This window comes from Phycodurus eques, chromosome 20, assembly GCF_024500275.1.
Source record: "Phycodurus eques isolate BA_2022a chromosome 20, UOR_Pequ_1.1, whole genome shotgun sequence".
NCBI lineage: Eukaryota > Metazoa > Chordata > Actinopteri > Syngnathiformes > Syngnathidae > Phycodurus > Phycodurus eques.
Window position 1 is genome coordinate 9,141,253 of NC_084544.1, and position 22,039 is coordinate 9,163,291.

The following is a 22,039-nucleotide window of genomic DNA, read 5'->3' on the forward strand; positions in this document are numbered from 1 at the left end:
TTTACATGTGAAAACAAAGATTATCCCGCCTTTAGCGCTTTTCTATTGGCTAAGGCGACAATTCTCTAACTACCATTGGTTGAATTAACTGTCAATCATTACCGATCTATTTAGCTGTACGGGTGTGACAACTGTCACGGTGAATGCTGACTGCCGAGGTCACGGGGAGACAAGCATGGCAGCGTTGCTAAGAGAGTGTCGAAATGTTTTTCGAAAGTGGAATAAACATGTCAGCCCTACCGTTGGTAAGGTATCCGCCTAGAACGTTTTTTCTGTCTCAATGTTTTTACCCTGTCTTCTTCAGTATTTTAGCCAAAGCTAGCTGGGTTAGCACACTTAAGTGACAGTAAGTCCCATTGTTGGCCAGCTGCGTCGCATTTATTGTTCAATAAATGCAACCTTAAATGAGCCATTAAATTAACTCATGTACGTTCAGTTTCAGTTACTAATGCTACATTTTTTTGATGCGTTATCTTTGTTAGGTTTGATTTCAAATATATCATGTCTTAAATGCATTTTCATAACGTCCACATTGCCTACAAATACCCTACCGTATCTTATAACATCACTTTTTCAACTGAATGCATTTGCAGAAAGTACACCCACGCCCCCCCCCCCAAAAAAGAGCTGTATTTTTCGACTCTTGTATTACTCAAAATAATATTTAAATATCTTCCCACATCCCCAAAACAAGCATGGTAGGTTGATTGAAGACTCTAAATAGCCCGTAGGTGTGAATGTGAGTGCAAATGGTTGTTTGTTTATACGTGCCCTGAGATTGGCTGGCGACCAGTTCAGGTGTACCGTGCCTCTCACCCAGAGTCAGCTGGGATGGGCTCCACCACGTCCGTGACCCTAGTGAGGAGAAGCAGTATGAAAAATGGATGGATAGAATATTTAAAGAGTGTATACATAGTTGATCTACAAATCAGGATGTAATGTACTTCTGATTGCCTTCTTAATTATTTTTGTTGTCCGGTTGGTGCACTGCCAGTGTTTTAGTATTGTTAACCGGCCAGGACATTAGCTGTACCGGCACTGTTTAATAGCCTGGCCACAGTTCCCACAAAAGCTGGCTGTAACTGACCTACACAGATTGATGACATGCTGCTGCATTTAAAAAAAATAAATAAATACCTTTTTCAAACATCTTTTGGCTAACATTTAATCTCATAGCATTCCCCATGCAGTGTTTTTTTGTTTGTTTGTTTTTTTGTTTTTAGCAGCTCCGCTTATTGTTGCAAAAGGCTGAATGACACTTGTCATAACTAAACTGGAACTTTATTGCATCCAGCTACTGTACAGGACTGCACTCCTCTCTGGACTTTCAATTTAACAAAATCCCATCTTTCTCCCTCTTTTTTCCCCCCCCCCTCAGTGTCCATGCGGTCAATGGCCTCAAAAACACCTGTTGGGTTTATCGGTTTGGGAAACATGGGCAGTCCCATGGCCAAGAACCTGTTGAAAAATGGTTACCCCATAATTGCAACTGATGTCTTTCCTGAGTCCTGCAAGGAGCTTCAGGATCTAGGTGCCCAGGTAACACTCAAAACATAATTGTATCTTAAAAGGGACATATTATAGCAATTATAATGGGATGCTATTTTAAAAATTGTGAGAAAAATGAATCTACTTTAAAGCCATTGCATATAGATGCCTTTTTAGTAATCTACTCAAATATTTAAATGCTACAAAATTAACAGTTGCAATAAATAAACGTTATTCATAAATGGGTTCATTTCTACAGGTAGTGGACTCCCCTGCAGAAGTGGCTGAGAAAGCAGACCGCATATTTACAATGCTTCCTTCCAGTCCAAATGTGATAGAGGTCTACACAGGCCCCAATGGCATTCTCAAGTAAGTTTTAGGCCCTGCCTAAAGGACCTTGATGAAAGTCTCACACAAACAAAAAGCACATTTGGAGTGTTTCCTGAGAAGGCAAACAAAATCCTATTTGGTTTATTGGCAGGAAGGTAAAGAAGGGCACGCTTTTGATTGACTCTTCCACCATCGACCCTGCCGTCTCGAAAGAGATGGCGTTAGCGGCAGAGAAGATGGGCGCTGTGTTCATGGATGCACCGGTGTCAGGAGGTAACACACTTTGTTTTTTTCCATTAAGTAGGACAGAAATATTTAGCATCATTATGGAAAAAAAATAATAATTATTATTTTCCATAAAACATTGTCAAGGGCTAGTGCATGATACAAGAGAAAATGTCAATCTTGGTAAAGGTACATACAGGAATATGCATTTTATATATAGTTTTATATAGGCCATAATATTCCATAAACCTGGACGTAGACTACTAACTAACTAACGTGACTGACTGACTGGCTCTGACTAACTAATTAACTAACTAATGAATGTTGGGCCAAACACACACGAAGATGTTGCTCAATCAATTTCTTTTCACTTTTAGTAGCAGTTTAACCCTGGTGGGAGTGTGTGCGCAACTGTGGTAAATTCTAGTTTTATAAAGTCATTATGGAATTGCTAAAACGGCAAATGTAATAGCGGACTAGGACTGTAGCACAGTACTGTGCATAATGCATTTGCTCATATAGTGGCCTAGACTCAACTACAGAGAGTACCTGGCATTGATTAGGGCTGAGGACTTCATTGAGGGCGGTCTTTATTTGTACAAATTCCTTTATAATATTAAATATTTTTTCTATACCAATACGTAATGATAATTCAAAGAATACTGTATATAGCTTTCACCTTGGAATGCTCTTCACTGCATGCAGCAGCACTTAGTTTTAACTCCACAGTTGACGTCAGCGTTACAGATGCCATGTCTGCACTGCAGGCAATGTTTGTGACTTCTACAGGGGTGTCGGATGTCAACGTCAAGATAATTACAGCCACCAGTTCTTTGTTTCTGACAGGAAAAAAAGGAGGCTTCTATTTGAAGTGTGGTATTTATTTATTCAAGTTTATGACACACTGGGATTAATTGGGGCACGGTGACTTTTAGAACAGAGTCCTCTATTTAAGGGTATAAAATAGACTTTACACCGATTTAATCGGGCTGATCGGTATCGGCCGATATTTAGCATTTAATGCTGATCGGCTTTAATGTCATAATTTGCCGGGGGGGGGGGGAAAGAAAACCTTGGAGGTGTGGGACAGGCAACACGTAAGTCCCGGATCAGATTACAAGACAAATTTGCTCTTTCACAATTGAGACTACTGCAATCAATTTCACAATCAGACTACTGCAATAAAATGTGGAAATGGGTGTTGGTGGTCGCCGGTGCTCAGGGGCAGGAGAGGACGTTCGTTTAAGGCTTGCTTGACCTATGGTCACATACGTTTAATACGATACGGCTCGCAAGCCGGCAACAAAACGTTATGTAGCCTAGCAAGCTAGCGGTACCACGAACGGTTGGACGTAAACATGCCGCCGTTCTGTCGAATCATGCTATTACGTTTCGGTGTGGGTGAAGTAATTTAATTAAAAATAAAGTAATTTAATTACAGTAAGTTAGCACCCATTATTTCTGCCATGTAATGTTGGTTTGACCTGACTGATTAGAATACACGATCTGACTAGAGGAGTGATTTCCAACCTTTATGGAGCCAAGGAACATATTTTACAATTGAAAAATCTCACGGCACCCCAACAAACAAAAATGTCACAAAAAGTGGATACATTAATGACTGTATTTACTTCCTGCCATCTAATAGAAGGCCATTCATTTGTTCTGTCTGTCACTATGCCTCACTGGCATAAATAAAGGAACAAAGATACATTTATTGTAAATAGAATTTTTTGAGCAATTAAGTACACAAGTATATACAGTAAATGAACAGGTCATTTAAATAGACACATTCCTCCATCTTGTGATCGGGTTGGTGATCGCTGATCGGCCCCAAAAATCCTGATCGTGTAAAGCCTAGTATAAAATGTATTTTAAGGACTACATTTTCCAAGTCATTGTGACTTTCGCAGTGCCCAATTGAAAATTGGTCATTTAAGATGGGGTCGTTTCTCACTTAACAAGCTGCTCCAGTGTTAAACAAAAGGAATGAAAGTAAAGAGGAATCTAATTGCAGCGACCACAGTGATAGTTCTCTGACCCCATTGCCAAGTTCCTGACCTGTCTTCCACTCTTTGTAAATTTAAACTATGGGACCTTTTGGGTTAACGCCGCAACATGGGTTGTAATTACTGAGCCACCAAGCTGCCATCTCAAAAGTTTTATGGCTGCATTTGACCAAGAGATTTTCGAGGCAAGGTTGAGGTTTTAAGTCCTCATTATGTCGGTGCTGTCTGCTCGTGATGGCTGTTTGACAGAGCACAGGATCGCCAGTCGCTCTTAATGGGCCGAGCCGTGCTAGAGAAGTCCCGCGTCAGAGCTTTTTCATGTTGATGGAGCAGTAATGGCGGAGTATCCAATGTTAGTGCCTTTCATGTCAGATAAAGAGTCATAAAGAGGAGAAAAGCTTCCATCACATGGAGCAGAGCAGAGGAGGGAGATAAGGCGAGAGAGAGACTCTTTCACAGTTATGCTGTCCATCGCGTCGTCTCTTCAGGGCTCTTTTTGACTCGCACGGAAATTTGGTTTTCGGTATGCATTTCAAGCATGCCACATTCTGACACACTAGTCTGCTATTCGTGACTGTAGCTGACTTTTGATTGCACAATTTGGAAGTAATCCATGACGACACACTCTGCTGCCCTTACAAACATAGACTGGGCCTATGGCATGTTTACCAGCTGGCGTCTGCAGCACCGAGTGACTGGAGATCAGAGCCTTAAGCCAGATACTCTCCCTTAACGCACACACTGTTTACATACTACAGACAGTGAACAGTTTGTGTGCGCACTCCCCTGTGAAGGTTGTTCTTCTCCTGTCTCCCAAATAAGCCTCTTTTACTAGCCTGAGATGACCAGTGATTGACCTTCTACTATGACTCGCTGTGCCAAAAACGTTTTGCATGTGCCTCTTACTTGGCATGCTATTTGTCAATAAATAATTATATGTGCAGTCAGTGTTCAGAAATGAGGTATTAAGACAAAACAAATCTGCAGTTCATGAACCCCCCCCCCATATGTTAACAGGGTTCATTTCAATAGCACACACCAAAATGAGTTTAATCCAAAAATGTTCATTTATTCAATGGGAACTGCCATAGGCCTAAAAAAAACTGTGTCACTGTGAGCCCCTTGTCAATGCCTGTGTGGGAAATTAATTAATATGCTCTGCTCCTACCAGGAGGTGGCACCCTACCCAAATAGGGTTTGCATCGTGGGTTGTGAGCAATGTGACAAATTGGCCTTTTTGCACAGGTTGAAACATGTCACATTAAGCTGTGACTGCTGTAAATAATACAATTATGATTATAGTGCAATTCATTTCACATTCTTTAAAGGAGGACTTGTGTTTTAAAGCTTTTGTGGAGTCTTACAAAGTACTAATGGAGCCATTGTTTATTATCCATCCATCCATTCGTAACACCGTTTAGGGTCGTGGGGTCGTTTATTATGACAATCATCAAAATATTTGCTAAGGAAAAGGCGCATATGTAAACCTTAATGTTTGCTTTAAATTCTTCATATCTATAGTTCTAATTCAACATGTAAGTTAAGCTTCTGACGATACACGTATCAAAAGTGAAATTGCGCTTGACACAAACCTGTTTCGCTTCTGAAACGACAGATCAGTGATCCGCCCCTTCCAACTCAGAGTTTCTTCCTCAAGTCCAGACACAAGCCATACCAGCTCACAGTGTACTCCCCATTCCATGTATTTATAAAAAATAACAATAATAATTGAGTATCGAACATGGGACAGATTTTGGTATATCGTTGCAGTCCTAATGTAATGTAACGTTGCCTACGATAGCACACTAGGCCAACATGCAATGACTTGAATTGTTTGAGTTGTATTTTTTCTGTTTGGTTTTAATATCGTTGTTTTAAGAAGTCAAATGAATTTATATTTTCAGCTATTTCACATCAAGGTCCAAAATTGAGATCTGAACTTAAAGAAGATTAATCAAATTTTCTTTTTGACTGGGATCTTAATGGTACAAATACTGTTGCGTCTAACCCAGCACTATCTACCTCTTTTCATACACTGTATGGAGCGAAAGTCAAAAGGAACACATTTATTGATATTTTGTTATTAACCAATCATCAAGTTGATTGCCCACGCTAAATCATTTAGTCACTTAGGCCTGTACTTGTTCCAGTATGAATGTAGTGCAATTCAATATTTTCCTCCATTGTCGCTCCTGTAAAACTTATACACGTCAAGAATGGTATATTCACGCTGAGTGTGGGTCTTAGGTCTACATATCGTGCCACTCACTTGCACAACTGTCTCACAGTAAAATGTCCTAATTCAAAGTTGATTCACAACAAAACAAACTCTGATGTCACAGGCCAAGGGTGTTGGCACACAACTTGCAAAAATAGAAGTTCTGGCTAACAAGTGGCAGGGTCGTTAGCAGTAATTACCCAGAATGCCTGTATTTGTGCCTTTATGCCCATGGTGGTGTGCCACATTGCTAACGCATGACGGCTTTAAAAAGTCCCTAAAAAAACTTTCATTGTGTTTTTCCCAGGACTGGGAAGGCAAGCTGTTGCTGCAAAAGAAAGTGAGAATAGTTGAGCGGCTGTGGGGCCATTGACATTCGGGCTGATGCTGCTCATTTGTGAGGTCTTCAAGACTTCAACTACAGTAACTACCCATTTAGGCTGCTTCTCAATGCCGCTCTAATCATATCCACATCACATTAACTGCAGTTCTTCAGTTGCTCCGTGTCATTTGCTGGTGGTTTGAACGTCATTCTCTAGCCTGAAAGAGATTTTTCAAACCAAGGCTGGTACCAATTGTTTCTATAGTGATTCTGGTGTTCGTGTAAACAACCCATTTGACTCTCAGTCCTTTCAGGCCCTCAGGACATTGATCTGCATGACATTTTCCAGAAGATTCAATTTTCTTTGTGTTTAATGCTGATTCCTATAACCCTAATGCAGTAGAGCCAAAAAAAATCCCATCCCAATGTAAAGCATTTTTAGCATGAGATGTAAAAGTACTTTCAGTGGAGGAAATGCCGACAGCCATGTCGGTAGCTGTGAACAGTATTGAATATCAGACACTCAGGAAAACCAAACAATATCAATTAATGACACAACTAGAAATGTCACCTTGTTTAAAAACCTTTTACCCCCCCCCCCCCCCCCACTTCATCCAAGATGTCTGGTCAGTGGTGATAGAAAGTAACAGGAGCTCACTCAGGCCAGGTTAATCAAGTCTGAGAATGGGATTAATGAGAAAATGAGTCTCAGAGCCTGAAGGCCGGTTACTGGAGGTTAGTGATGTTTCAGGCTCAGTGGGAAGGGGGCGTTGCGGTTGCAGTCTGTCATTTTGATGGCTAACAAGTACAAGAGAGACAGCGGCCCACAGACTAGATTAGCATAACAAGCCTCCCATTGACGGGTTCTGGTGACACAGGGGGAGCTTGGAAGTGCGGGGGTGCACGGGAGGGGATGGAAAGGTAGTAAAGAGCGTCAGGGTAGCGTCGCTTGAGGGGGATGCTGATGGGGGGGCACTGGAGCCCGTGCTCCAGATGGAGGTAGACCGACAGCAGCTGTGGACTGGCTCTTACTTCCCCTATGTCATCTGTTGTGTATGTTTGTGTGTACCCATGTGTATTTGTGCGCACACAGACAAAGAGTCAGCTGGTGTATGAGTCATATTAACCCGCTCTGTCTGTCAAATGTAACTCAAATGTCAGTCATTTAAGGAGGAATTAGCATTCTGTTCATTTGAAGGACAGTTTTGATAACAGTCATGATCATGCGAGGGTGCATTTCTGCGTTGGTGCCTGCAGACTAACTGTGCACCGTTATTAGCTTGCCCTATTTCTAAATGAGCCTCATCGGGCGAGAGAAACGATTGATCGTGGATTGCTCCTTCCCACTCCATTCTCTTGTCACCTGCCATTGACCAACCTCCCCCTCGTGGAATTGAAGAGTTACTGATGGTGATGATGATAATGATGGCGATGATTATTGAAGTTAGTCTTGTGGTCAATAGACGGGCATTGCAGACCTGCACCTTAAAGCTATAGCATGATACTAAAATACAAATTGACACTCAAACTGTAATATCCCCTTTCATTCTCTCGAAGATTCTCATGGTCCATTTTTGGGTAGGATTCGGTTGTCATGGTTCTGCACTCATTAACTGGAGGTGATACTATGTTTTGAACACAACAGTGCAGCATTGGCAAAGTTGGCAGATCAACTGTTGAAAGTTCTATTTTATTTTATTTTTTTAATTTTTATGTCTGTGATTTTGGCCAATGCGCATTCCCTTGTACCGTTTCACTGAATTACTCGAGATCCGTTATGGTTTTTATGGCTCCTACTTTGGTTTTTAATATGTTTGAGTAAGAGATATTCCCGTGGGTGTAATTATAATGGTGGACCACATGCCTCGTGTTGTTGGCCTCTAAGCATTCTAAACCCCGCTGGCTTAAACTGCAGGCCATCTACTCCCATTGAGATTACTGCAGAAAAGCCCAATTTAGCTGGGAAAAGTGAGCAAACAAGGTTGTACAATGTATTTGTTCACAGCAAGTACACTTGGAACTAAAGTTGTGGCAAGAAATGTTAGACAGTGAACCCTCAACATAGATACTGTAGCTGTACAAAGATATATTTTTCAATAATAAATTTGGGACAAATTAAGTGCAATCTGATGATTTCCCGTGGTGCCCCTGGTGATCTCTCATGGCACACTCGTGTGCGATGGGGAATCATTGAGCTACAGTACTTGCGTTGCAAAAAATATATAGTTTTAATGGTAGAATGATATGCTTGAATAATTTCTGGTACCTCAGAAAAGCCCAGTTCGTGAGTACAAAAAGGTGAATTCAGTTTGAAATTCCTAATTTCTGTTCAAAACGGTAAAATGCTGACAGTCCACATCACAGCACGTCATGATAATGGATGGTCTCTTCTCGTTTTTATGACAGGTGGTCTAAACAATTTATTACGCACTGTACAATCCATTCATCATTCTGTACATTATTATCATCAAATAATTCGTAAACTGTATCTGGGCACTGTAGTTTAACAGAAAATCCTTTCACAATAAGAAGGGCCCGACTGCTTTACTAATAACTCAGCCTCAGAAGTGCTAACTCATGTCTTACTAGCGCCTTGCCCTCTTACTTGTACTTGTCCACGGTAAACATACACACATGGATCTTGTACTTGCAAGAATGCTGACGTTCTTAACCACTTTAAAAGGAGCTTTTAGTGTCAAATCTTATAAGTGCTTGTGGATTGGTTTGGATGTTTGTTTAGTGTAATGAAAGTAGTGCTACTGAAGACGGCGCACTACAAAACAACCAAACCAAAGTTGTTCCTCTGATGTTGCTTTTGCCTCCGAGAAGTTTCATCCTCTGACGTTAATGTTTAATGACATGTTGCAAAGCATCTGCCCTAATAATGTTTGATCGACTGCTCATTAACTCTTGCTGTGAAAGGAGCTCAGATGAAGGAGAAGCGTGTATATGTGTCGTGGTTGTGTGCTGACATTCTCGCGCAGGCTCCAAGCACCTCCACATGCGCATATGTTGCTGTGCTTCCCATCTGTCATAGAGGAGCATTGAGCAGCCAATTTCCATTAGACTCTCAAGATGCACACACCTTTTCCACTGCTTGCCGTGTCTCTACTCGCTATTGAAGCTTTTCAGTTGACAAAAGCAGGTACTACCGGTGTTCCAAGCATGCAAGCCTCTACTGTATGGGTGACGTAAAGTTTTGATGGTCGAGCAATAGTCATGGTCAGATTAGACGGCTAGATATAACAAGAATAAGGACACATGCTAACGTTAGCTTACTCTCTTCTTGTGCATTAGCTCTGGACAACACAGTAGACTCACACTATATTGCATTTTTTTAAGCAGTCGTTTTTATGGTATTCTTACTTATTCTGATGTCCTTGTATGTGGGAAAGGAGAGCCAGAGTTAAGGGGTACATTTATAATAATATAGCGTCTCTGTATTGCAGGGTTTTACTTACTGCAGGTGAGTCTGGAATGTATCACCCACCGGGGTTCAGTTGTACAGGTCTCTGTACGTCTCCATTCAGATTCGATTTGAGCCACATATAGAGAAGTACCTACAGGAGACAGACCTTATCCTCCATTGCGATTGGCACGCAGTCCAGAGTGCACTAGGATAGGTTCCAGCTCACCCATGACTCTGACTTGAATAAGCATTGGGAAATTAATGAAACTGAGACAATTCTTTGCAGTGAAAAAGTGGCATTAGGGTGGCTCACTCCATCCGACCTAAACGTGTTTTGAGAATATTTTAACGGGGTCCTTTTGGGGGTCTCCTGAACCATTATTTTTACCATGGTCTAGCATTCTCCTTTAATTCATCCTGCTTACTTTCACACATAATACCCATTCTTTCATCATAACAACAACTTCCTCTCTTGCAGTTGTCTTGTTAGCCCCCATACACACTATTACATATCTTGTCTCCCCCTAGGGGGCGTTGTGCAGTGCTAACGATCCACGACTGTCACTCCCGCTGGGATGGATGAGCCGGTGCACCCAGCTCTCACGAAGCCTCATTAGGATTCCTCTTTAATCCGTCTCTGACAGAACTGGCCCGAGAACGGGACGTCCCTCCGCACATGAACACTGATGCATATGTGCATAATTTACACTGTGCAAGTTTAACATCCTGCATAGGTGGCGTGTAAAGAAAATTACATTACACGCACACACATAGGTGACAACGGATGAACCTTATTGTGTGTGCACATTGAACTGAGTCACCAATACTCAAACACGCACATTATGATAATGATGTGTTTTTCTTCACCCCCCCCCCCCCCCAACCTCATGGATCTTCCATCATTCCTGGATGACCACCGCTTATAGAAATCCTCTACATATCATAAGAGCTTATTAGGGTGATTAGTTAATTTGAGGGAAGCAATGTTGGGAGGGAAGAAGAGGAAGATCGTTATTCTCCTCTGGTGTCTCCCCATCTCTATTTTCTCTTTACCTTCCTCTCGCCTCCTCATTTTCTCTTTAGTATAATATATCGATCAGCACATCGACCGTGTTATCAATAATTGCCTCTTTAGTTGTCCACAAACCGTGATCTCTGCTAATGAAGCAGCAGTTGTCACACTGCTTTTTCTAAGTGTATGTCTTTAAGAGAATGCCTTGGTCTGCTGCTTGGGAAAAAAAATAGATTCAAAGGGTAGATCTTCTACTATACCTGATGAGAGATTATTTTTTTTTATTTTTTTACCGCTCTCTTTGACCTTTCTTTTTTATTTTTCCCAACTTCTTTGACTTATTATTTAACGTCTTGATCCCCCCCCAAGCCGTGATTTTAGAAAAAAAAGTAATGATTGGAAGTAAATGCATCATGCTCATGATCTGCAGACCGTGTTTGCGTAATTTGTGTGCATGTACGTCTGTGTGTTTGCTGTCATCTGGAGACCGCGCCCGCAGCGTAGGCTTTTGGCTTCCTTATGTGCCCTAATGACAACTCATCGCTGACATACACACAGTATCATCATCAACACGTGACGGTAACGGGGAAAATTAAGGGTTGTATGTTTATTTCATGTGGTTTGTGCCATGCCGATATCAGCGCCACTCTTCTAGTCTCCTTCCTGTACTGATAATGTGATTTCAGCTGTTTTGCCAATGCTAATTCCTGTTTAATTATTAACACTGACATTATTAGGCATTCGGTATTAAGAGGTCTTTCATTACAGTTTCACAACAACCTGAAGAGATTTTGAAACACTCTTTCACGCTCGTTCGTCCTCCCCTCCTCCTTTTGGGGAGACTTAAAGTGTCAATGTGCACGATTCAGCAAGCTGCTCAATATTTTTGGCTTCTGTTTGTGTGGGGGTGTGTATGTTTACCTGTAATCTGTTGTGGGTGTCTGGGGATATTCACTGAAGCATTTAAGGGATTGCACGAGCCTGATGAGTTTCAGCCAGCTCTGAAAAGAAGTTATTTTTTTCATTAAGAAGGGGGAGAGTTGTGTGTGGTGGGTCTGGGGTGGGGGGGGTGCTATTGCCTCCCACAACATGGCACGCTCCTTAAGCCATCAGGCATGGGGAGGGATGCCTAATTGAACATGATAAAGTGTAAAGTTAATTACCCCTCACGCATGTCACTGATAGCCCCAAGAGGAGGTGCAGCCTCAGGCACAGCTGGTGTGTTGTGTGCGTTGTGTGTGTGTGTGTGTGTGTGTGTGTGTGTGTGTGTGTGTGTGTTGGATTACACGTCTGTGAGCTTACGAAAGAGAATGGGTGACAGGACAAAAGGCAAGGGCTCCCACGAGGGTTGTGCAGTGGATGATTGCAACAATCGGCTTTTAAAGATGCGTCTGTCCCTCTGGTGCGCCGCTACTTAACACGCCTGTCCCGCCATGAGTGTCTCACACACACGCAAAGTGCAGAGATGACCTTTTGAAACAGTCAAGTGGGCGATACATTAAGCTCTTTCAAGCATACGTTTACCACATGTATTTAAAATGAAACTTGATTTGAGTTTTGGTCATGAAAAGTGAAGTCGGTTCAAGTCCCGCTGCAGACACATGAAAATGGCAATTAGTTGTTGGAAAGAGAAGCTCGTCTGTACCCTGACTGCTGTGGAGGTGCCCTTAAGCAAGGCATTGACCCCGCCTCCCGTAGCTCAAGGGGTGCAGCACAGTTTGGGGAACCGTTTTACTCTGACGTCTCTCATTAAGATGTGTGTGACTGTGTTCACTTTGTGGTATGCAAACAACAGAGTGGGATTTGAATTTCCCGAGGAGGAAATAATAAATTAAATTGAAATAAATCTTACCAAATGTCAAGTCATCTGATCTCCGTTTGGTCATGATTAGAAACTACATTTGGAAAAGACAAGAAATGTGGTTGCCAAGTTGAAATACCAAAGAAAATTTCTAAATTTTGGAATTCAACACAACTGTAGATAATACATTTATTCCTAGAATATAATAAGAAACCACTGATACCATGCCAAAACACTCCTCCGCAAACTATTTAGTATAGTAAGTACTATAACATTTTAGTGCTGTCATATTACAATGGCACATTATTGCCTTTAATTGTATTGAATATTTTTCAACCAAAACGTTTGTGATGAGTTAACGTTTTGATCATGCCTCACATTTTCCCCATGCTTTGAATAAGAATATGTTGAGAGATTCCCGAATAAACGTACAGCAATTCACCTTTTTGTTGTTGCAGAATCACATTAGTGTGAATTCAAGACATTCTCTACATTTACAGAAGGATTACTCAATCTCCAAGATAAGTAAAATATCAAAATACATGCTATGATGTCTTAGATGATGATGAATGTCCTTTTCCCTTATACTTAGTCAATCCCATATGACTTTTGGTTAGTAATTGAACTGTAATTAGGTTTTTTTCCAATCCAATTTGGGACAGGCTTAAAATGAAATTGGGTTGTCCTCCTCCAAAGGGAGCTGATATGTACTGTATGTGTTCCCCTCAGCTAACATCTACTCTCGTGTTGTGTGTTAAGGTGTCGGCGCTGCCAGCTTGGCCAAGCTGACCTTCATGGTGGGTGGAGTGGAGGAGGAGTACCACGCAGCACAGGAGCTGCTCACCTGCATGGGAGCCAACGTTGTCTACTGCGGACAAGTTGGCACCGGACAGGTCAGCTCGCAAAATCACCCAGACACATTTTAACCCGCAACTTGAAGCATATGCACAAAATTACAGTTACTGATGCAACATGCTGTTAAAAAGATTTAAAACAACGTGTTCCTGTGTTCCACGAAACACATTGACTCACAAAGGAATACAAATAATATTCAGTCCGATCCCCCGCCGCTCGAGTGTAGTGTAAAAAATGAAACCAAAACTGTAATCCCTTCGCATGTTGGCAACGAGAGAGAGTTTATTGAACTGGACAAACTCGCAAGGAGCAACTCTAAATCCAGCTCCTGATGTCACTTACTAGGCCACACCCCTTAAAGGCACACATCCAACACTTGAATAAACGTATGTTCAAAAAGTAATTACACGTTCTAAAACTAGTTTATTTTTTTACAGTCTCTGTTATTATGTTTTTATGCAATACGTCACTGTTTTTCTGTATTAAAAACAAGGGAAAAATGGTTGCGTTTTTTGCGGGGGCTGGAAAGGATTAATGGAGTTTCAATAATATTCAAGTAAATGTAGTTATGAGCCTGGTCACAGAATGAATTAAACTCATAAATCACTGTAGATGTACTTACTGTTTTGTAAATCTTAAATGATCCAATAATATGCAGGACAGGTGACATTTCTTTTTTGCGATTCCTCTTAAGGCGGCAAAAATCTGCAACAACATGCTGCTGGCCATTGGGATGATTGGAACTGCAGAGACTATGAACCTTGGCATCAGGTAAGATCATTCCGACCCTCTAAAGCAAACTATATTAGTTGGAGTGACCCCCAATTTAATGTCAACGCTACAGATATTTAGAGACATGCATACCAGATCGACAGCAATCTTTTTTTCCCTTCCTTTCTTTATTTCGACATTTTTGACAGTTTTGCAACCTTTGAAGTGCTGTTGGTGTAACCGTGGTAGTATTTCCAACTTCTGTCCAGATTTTGAAATGTAGTTTAGTTTATTAAAGTGCAAAGGAGGTCAATGAGGCCCCAAGTATCTGTTAGAAAGATGGATGACGGGGAGGAGTCCCTGGCTCTGATCCTGTCAGTGGACACCACCGACATCAGGCTACAATTTAGGGTGTTAATAATAGGCTATTAAGTGAGATAAACCTGTAAAATCCTAAACAGATCTTTTCTCATACAGATTCTCTCCAAAAATCTTCATCAATTAGATGCATCTAATTAGGGTTTCAAATTGAGGCCACCTCAGTTTTCCTCAGATGAATGAAAAGCGATACTGGAGTTCATAAGTGTAAATTACCAACCTCCGAAATGATACACATCTCCTTTGTCAGGCTACTTCCTCCGTTCGCGGTGTTAATATCAGGTGTCTTTATGGGTTTTGACGACTTAAATGCCATAGAGCACCTGGTTTTAATGCACATGCATGAGTGTGCGCACGGGCCGAGTGCAGCTGTGCTGGTGCGACTGATTTATCATAGCTGAGACAGAAGAGGAAAATTGGCATGAGCAGTTGCACATAAATCCCCTCCCTCGGCCACTGAAATATGGCGGCATTAAAGGAGCAACATGGATTTACACATCGCACAAACACACGTGCACACCCTCGCATTTATATGCTGACACACTGAAGCCTGTGACTTTTACAGAACGACTGTACACATTACAACAGTCTGTGTCAAAGAAGTAACTAAAGCACAATAATTCATCCCAAATATTATCTGTATAGTTTCAGGGTAGACCCACGTGTCAGCACATGCATTGATCCACTGACAGAGATGCAGGGCATAGTTGGGGGGGAGGAGGGTGACATGTGCCCCTCCACTTTTCAAATCTGTCCCCCGCAATTTTATCACATTCCTTTTTAACATATCGTAAGACATTTTTCTGAGCGACCCTTCAACGCATCATGAACAGTCGTCGCCTAGACGATCAGTCGCACAGACAGCAGATGAGACGGACAGACGTATGCTGAAAAAAATTGTTGGCCAGTCTTCAAGAGGCAAAAAAAGTATGCACAGATTGTTCCAAACGATGAATGTAAGGTGAATAAAAGTATCAGTAAATTGCACTTATTCTGGTTATGAAATGTACAGTATATATTTGGGAATTACTGATCCTATTGTCTCACGTGTTGAGGCATTCAAAGGATTTTCGGATTTCAAATTTGGCCCTGGCACTTTGTAAATTTAGAATTGACTGGGGTCATGTCTGAGCCAAACCATATAAGAAACTTGCCAAAAATGTCAAAGATGGTATTGTTTTGCTTAAAACAGACAATTATGTCTGCTTTCATGGAGGACAATGGAAATCAGAAAGTATGTGTATTTGAGATGGTGAAATCTGAGAATTTTGACTAAATAATATTTTAAAACTGGTTCAAAACCTTTTCTATTTTGTGTGCCCCCACACCCCCGACACACACCTACACACTCACACGCTCAGACACTGACACTGAAACGTTATCAGGCAAGACTTGGCTAATAAAGCTGGCATTTCTAAAAGCGAGTGTCTTCTTTTCGTGGAGCTAATTTGTTGATCTCAGATGGAGGCTCGGCCCGTCTCCACCAGAGCATGACGGTCTCAGAGTGCAAGGAATCGCCACGCATTACAATTATAAGCGCACGCACAAGCTGTCTTTCTTCCTTCTCTTTTCTTGTCACTATTTGTGTTACCATCTTCTTCTTTTTTCTGTCCTTTTAATCCCTTCTACTCTCTTTTGTATCATGTGTGCCTGCTGTAATTTCTGCATGCAGTCAGTGAAATGGGAGTGTGTAAAGACTGCAGAGACATAGGAGAGTGGTGCAACTGAGATTTTTAATGATGTACATGAAAGGAGACCATTTACAGCGTAGGACTTTTACCTCGTGTACACACACTAGAGTAGGTGATTTATAAAGGTCATGACAACAGACAGCCGTTTTTTTGTTAAAAGGGAATTAAATCTCATTGCAGCCTGAATGAATTGATTAGAGCTTATAAATGCGCTTGTTGCCTCTATAAATGAAACTGTTCAAGCTTGTGTGTGCGCTCATCACCTCTTTATTGTGATAACAAACAGGAGTCGTAGGCTCTCTTGTGGCATCACTTGAGGATGAGGAGCTAATTGCAGTGGAACAGACCTTATCAGTGCTGCAAATGAACTGCTAACTCATAAACACCCTCCCTTTCTTACTTCTATCTCATCGTTGTCAGCACATTTCTTTCATCTGCGGCGGCATCGCACAGCAACACGTTTGTGTCGCCGCCTGTGACTATGTCTGTCCATGACAATCTTGTTAAACCGTGACATGTCGCCTTCGCCACGCAAATTACCGCGGGCGAAGAACACCTCCACTGCGCCGGCTAACAACCGTGGCCGTTTGAGAGGTAATGCGAGCGAGTGTGTGATGGGAGCAGGATGGGAAATTCATTGATTTATCGTTAACAGAGGATAACAGCTCGCAGTCAGCGTCCCTGCTCGCCATAACAAATGATCTGTGCGCTCGGACGCGCTTTATTGTGTGTCCAGCCCGTAACCTTTTCAGCTGCTCACCCAGAACACAAGGAGGGGCCGCCGTGAATGTGTGTGCATTTGAGGGAAATGGTGAAAGTAGCTTGGGGGGTGCTGCGGGGTCGATGTCAAACATATGTCCCCCTGAGTCCTCAGACGGGGGACGTGTCAGCACAGGAGATGGGGAGGAGAACAAGTGGAGGCGGAGGAGGAAAAAAGTGTGGCTTAAAAAGCCGTCAGAAACCAGGATCCACTGATGCCACATTTCCAAAACGGACACAGGACACAAAAGAGACAAGGAGAGCATGGAAATGCAACCCATCCTTAATTAGTTGGTAGTCTGGTAATAAAAAGCTGTACTTTCGTAGTTATGGCAGAATGAAAGCCAGGTGGAGGGAGGGAGGCTGTGAGGAGCTATGATGGTTTAACAGTCATATTGAGAGCAGAGCGGAGTTACAGGCCTGTAAGTAACACTGGGCTTGATGTGGGCAGACTTACGCTGGCCTTTTAAAGCATTAATTTGTTACCCAAGCAGATTAGACCAGTGACAGACACTGGAGTCACACTTGGTCCACCCTCTCTGCTGTCATGCTTGGCACCGCGTCTCGCTCTGTGCCACCGCCTGCTTCTCCTTTTCCTCTCCCGCTTGCATGCGTAATCGTAGGCTGCTGCTGCAGCTGGAGGTTCAAAAAAAAAAAAAAACAGTGACAGTGAGGTTTATGGCTCCCCTGTGCTGCTTAAACCACTTCACCTCCTCCTCTTCCACTTTTTTTCATGAAAGAGGGAAGATGAAGGATAGACGTGCCGCTAAACATCAATACTGCATTAGGCGGCATTACAAAGCCTTCAGCTATTAACGCTGAGGAATGGTCGCAGCCAGGCGCAGGGTTCAATGGGGGTCATTTGCTGCCGCACACACATTTTTCTTCATTTTACTTGTGCCCCTTCACACTCCGACTCAAGGATTGTTCCTTTGAGTGACTCGATAGATGGAACAATTGGATCATCCAACAGTTCTCAAAACTTCCTAAAATTTTGTTCATTACATTTTACATAATCCTACTAAAATCACGGCGGAGGTATCGATTGAAGAGTCCAAACGCAAAAGCAGACTACGCTATTTTTTTTTTGGTGGTTTTAGGAAATAGGTGGCACGGTGTCGACTAGTTAGAGCGTCTACCTCACAGTTCTGAGGACCGGGGTTCAATCCCCGGCCCCGCCTGTGTGGAGTTTGCATGTTTCAAAAACATGCATGGTAGGTTAATTGAAGAGACTAAATTGCCCGTAGGTGTGAATGTGAGTGCGAATGGTTGTTTGTTTATACGTGCCCCTGCGATTGGGGGCACGTATAAGTTCAGGGTGTACCCCGCCTCCTGCCCGATGATAGCTGGGATCGGCTCCAGCACTACTCCAGCTCCCTCGTGAGGATAAGTGGCTCAGAAAATGGATGGATGTAAGGTTACAAATTTTAACAAATTAGTTTGGGTATTCTAAGTTAATATAAATTCAGAAATTAAGAGGCTAATTTGGCAAAAGAAATCAAACTTATTGAAACAGTCTTTCGAAGCGGCGCTTTATGCAATAAAACCTTTACTTTCGATGGGTTTTACGTAGTTTGGTTTTGCAGTGTCAGGAAATGCTCCGTCGAACGATGCCATGATAGGCAGTCTGCAAGTAGGCGAGGATCTGTTTGTCTAAACGGCACTTGTTCGGGTTTTGCGATTGAAGTCGTTAATTGTTCAGCCAGGAATTGATGCTATAGATTAGCATATAGTTTTAGTTCTTCCGAAGTAGATTCTGACTCCTTGTCTTCCTTCTAGACTGGGTTTGGACCCTAGGCTTCTGGCCAAAATCCTCAACATGTCCTCAGGTCGCTGTTGGTCCAGTGACGCATACAATCCTGTCCCTGGTGTCATGGACGGAGTCCCTTCGGCCAACAACTACCAGGGAGGATTTGGAACTACACTAATGGCCAAGGTAGAACTCTTGATCAGGTTTAATTGTGATTCATTCCAGAGCAACCTCAAAATTGGTCATCTTGGAAGAAGACCAAACTATCATTATGCGTGATGTCGTGAGTCTTCAGCTCAGTGAACACCTAAAGGGTTATCTCTGCAAGTGTGTTTGACTTTTCCCTTGGTTTTTTTGTGGTGACGCCGCCATAGAAGGGGACAAGTGTTGGTGAAGGTGACTATAGAACCAAATTTGGAACAGGAAAACAGGATGTGTACACAGCCAAGTCAGCCGTGTTTAGTCTTAATGTTGAAGAGATCTGCGGGTTTTTATCATCAAAGCCAAGGTTGAGTACAACAATTGTTTGTGAGTCTTACTGTACAGTGGTTCGCTGCTTAAAAGCTGTACAGTTAACATAGGTTTTATGATTCCACAGCTTGAACGTAGTGTTCTCCCGTTTCGTCATTTGTGCCCCTAATAGATCGCATCATCCTTTTTTTTTTTTTTTAAAACACGCTATACTCACTGAATGTCTTAAAGGAGTGTAACAGTCGCCAATGAACTTTTATTCACACGCCACCCCACCAGGCCCCACCTCTTGAAGGCACATGCATGTACACGGATGTTGCAAAATTTACTGTATTTCTATACATTTTATGCTTCCAGTTTTTTTTGTTCAAATATGTTTACAATGTTTTTAAAAGCTGTTTAATGCTTAATAAAGTTAAATACAAATATGGCTCTCTATGACAGATTCTCACCTATTGCAGGCGTCTCTGGAACATAGCCCCGATAAACAGGTGTTCACTGTACCACTGTTTCATTTCCATTGTTTCTAGATGTCAAACAAATTAAATAATTTTCATTCATCAGTTTAGATTCCACTGCATTGACTTCATCGTTCATTTTGTAGGGAACTAAATGCTTGTTACACCCTTGGTCCTACTTCTTCCTCATTCTGCTTCACGTGTGATTTATTGTGTTTCATTTCATTTGACTGCCATTTTACTTATTTTTACTACATAGCTCATCCGCGTAGCTCTCTCTATATAGTGGTAGTACACAGTCATTGTGCGTCCCCACGTATGAGTACGGCTACCACAATCACAGTCGCCAGCTGACACATTTAGGGCTTGAACACGTCTGCTCGCTTGGTCTATTTGATGGTCCATATGCTCTTTGCAGAGGGGTTTTGTGGTCCAATTGTCTCTCTTCCATATCCATAACATAATAGATACAAGATCAAACAGAAAACCTATGTAGTTCACCATTCAATGCAAAAAAAATAAAAGATAATTTAAAAATGGTAATGTATTGTTCTGCCTAAAACCATCTATTCTCTCTCTGTCTCTCTCTCTCTCTCTCTCTCTCTCTCCCCCCCTCCCTCCCTTGTGCTGTCTCTGTCCAGGATCTTGGCTTGGCCCAAAACACAGCCACCAACACTAAGACGCCAATTCCTCTTGGTTCCCTTGCTCACCAGATCTACAGAGTCATGGGTTCACGAGGCTACGCCAACAAGGACTTCTCATCAGTCTTCCAGTTCCTACGCGAGGAAGAAGGACAGTGAGCGGAAGAAGAGTATACGCACACACATCCCACTAGCTCACACCCGTTGCACCTCGTCCCACAATACTCAGCCGAGGCTACGCACTTGCACTTAGGCAGAACTCCGGTCCAATTAGTATCCAACATATACCCTCGTTGTCATAGTCAAGAGTTCCACTTCATGACATCGAGTGCCAGGAAATGCTAAAACTGGCCTCAAATCCGTGTGGGGAAAAACAAAAGTACAGACGGACACAGTTCAGGTTTACATGTTACCATATTTTTCCTCAGGATGATGATAGTGACAATTGTTGGTTTTGCCAGTTTTGTACTTCAAACTTGTTCTCTGCTACATTATCACTGCTAAGTGATTGGACCTGATCCTCGTTGTGAAATACTGTGAGATTTAGATGTTTAGTTGAGCACTTTATGCACACTGTACAATGCTCAGGGGCGTTTGATGTTACAGAATCTACTTGAATTTACCTCTATGCCACTGAAGTATTATTCCATGTCAAACTCTGTTTCAGTTGTTCACTGCAAAATATGGTCAACCGCTGCTTGTTTCCTGTTGTTCATTTTCAATTTACATTAAAGTTATAAGCAGGGAGCAGTTATTTCATTGCTGCTTTCAGAAAATCTACATAATGTATATTTTATTTTGTTGTGGCGTTTCACAAAACTAATGAAGACATCTGCGATTTTTTTTTTTGAGGGGGGGGGGGTCAAAATAATTCTCTACGGTTTGTCTTTGCCCTGTGAAACCTCATACTTGGACCTAAAATGTTCATTAAAATGTCTTCTGTGTACTTTTTGTTTTAAGACTTGCCCACTTGTATGTTTACCCTAAACTAGAATAACTTCTGCATCGTCGTCTTTAATGCCAACTCCCCTCATGTCGTCACTCACTACATCTATCAACCTTCCTTTAGGTCCTCCTCTGGTGGTAATCAGCTGCCATTCCGGTAATCAAAGAGTCCTACATTTCGGACGCATGTTCGTTTAATATATTACCACAGCAACCATCGACCGATAGCCATCGTAAGATATATATTTTATGAATCTGTATTTCTTTGACGGCGATTGGTCGATGACCAGTTAAGGGTGTACCCCGCCAATCTCCCAAGTGTTAGCTGAGGTAGACGTCAACAGACCCGCGAGGATAAGCAGTTTAGAGAATGGATCCATGGATGGATGGATGGATTTCTTCGGAGTTCTGAAGTAAAATGTAAAGCCTGAAAATTGAGATATATATATATATATACATACACTCTATGTACAGTATTTAACATGCATTTTCCAACGTTGTTAAGTGTTAAATCTTACGGTTAATGAAGTGTTCAAAACAAACTGGCCAGAGTTGTGAAAGCCCAA

The 22,039-nt window shown here is 42.0% G+C and overlaps 1 protein-coding gene across 1 annotated transcript; it reads left to right on the forward strand.

Moving 5' to 3' along the window:
• The first annotated feature begins 125 nt into the window (after window positions 1–125).
• On the forward strand, window positions 126–21,474 carry hibadha (3-hydroxyisobutyrate dehydrogenase a). Its single transcript, XM_061664791.1, has 8 exons — window positions 126–245; window positions 1,379–1,539; window positions 1,748–1,857; window positions 1,970–2,091; window positions 13,574–13,707; window positions 14,364–14,440; window positions 18,988–19,144; window positions 20,529–21,474. The coding sequence occupies exons 1-8, from the start codon at window positions 176–178 to the stop codon at window positions 20,685–20,687; spliced, it is 990 nt and encodes a 329-aa protein (XP_061520775.1). The 5' UTR covers window positions 126–175; the 3' UTR covers window positions 20,688–21,474.
• Window positions 21,475–22,039: the final 565 nt, after the last annotated feature.

Coding starts and splice junctions, on each gene's coding strand:
- hibadha (XM_061664791.1), top strand. CDS start 176: ATGGCAGCGTTGCTAAGAGAGTGTCGAAATGTTTTTCGAAAGTGGAAT. Junction 13,708..14,363: donor GACAAGTTGGCACCGGACAG/GTCAGCTCGCAA, acceptor ATTCCTCTTAAG/GCGGCAAAAATCTGCAACAA. Junction 14,441..18,987: donor ACTATGAACCTTGGCATCAG/GTAAGATCATTC, acceptor TCTTCCTTCTAG/ACTGGGTTTGGACCCTAGGC.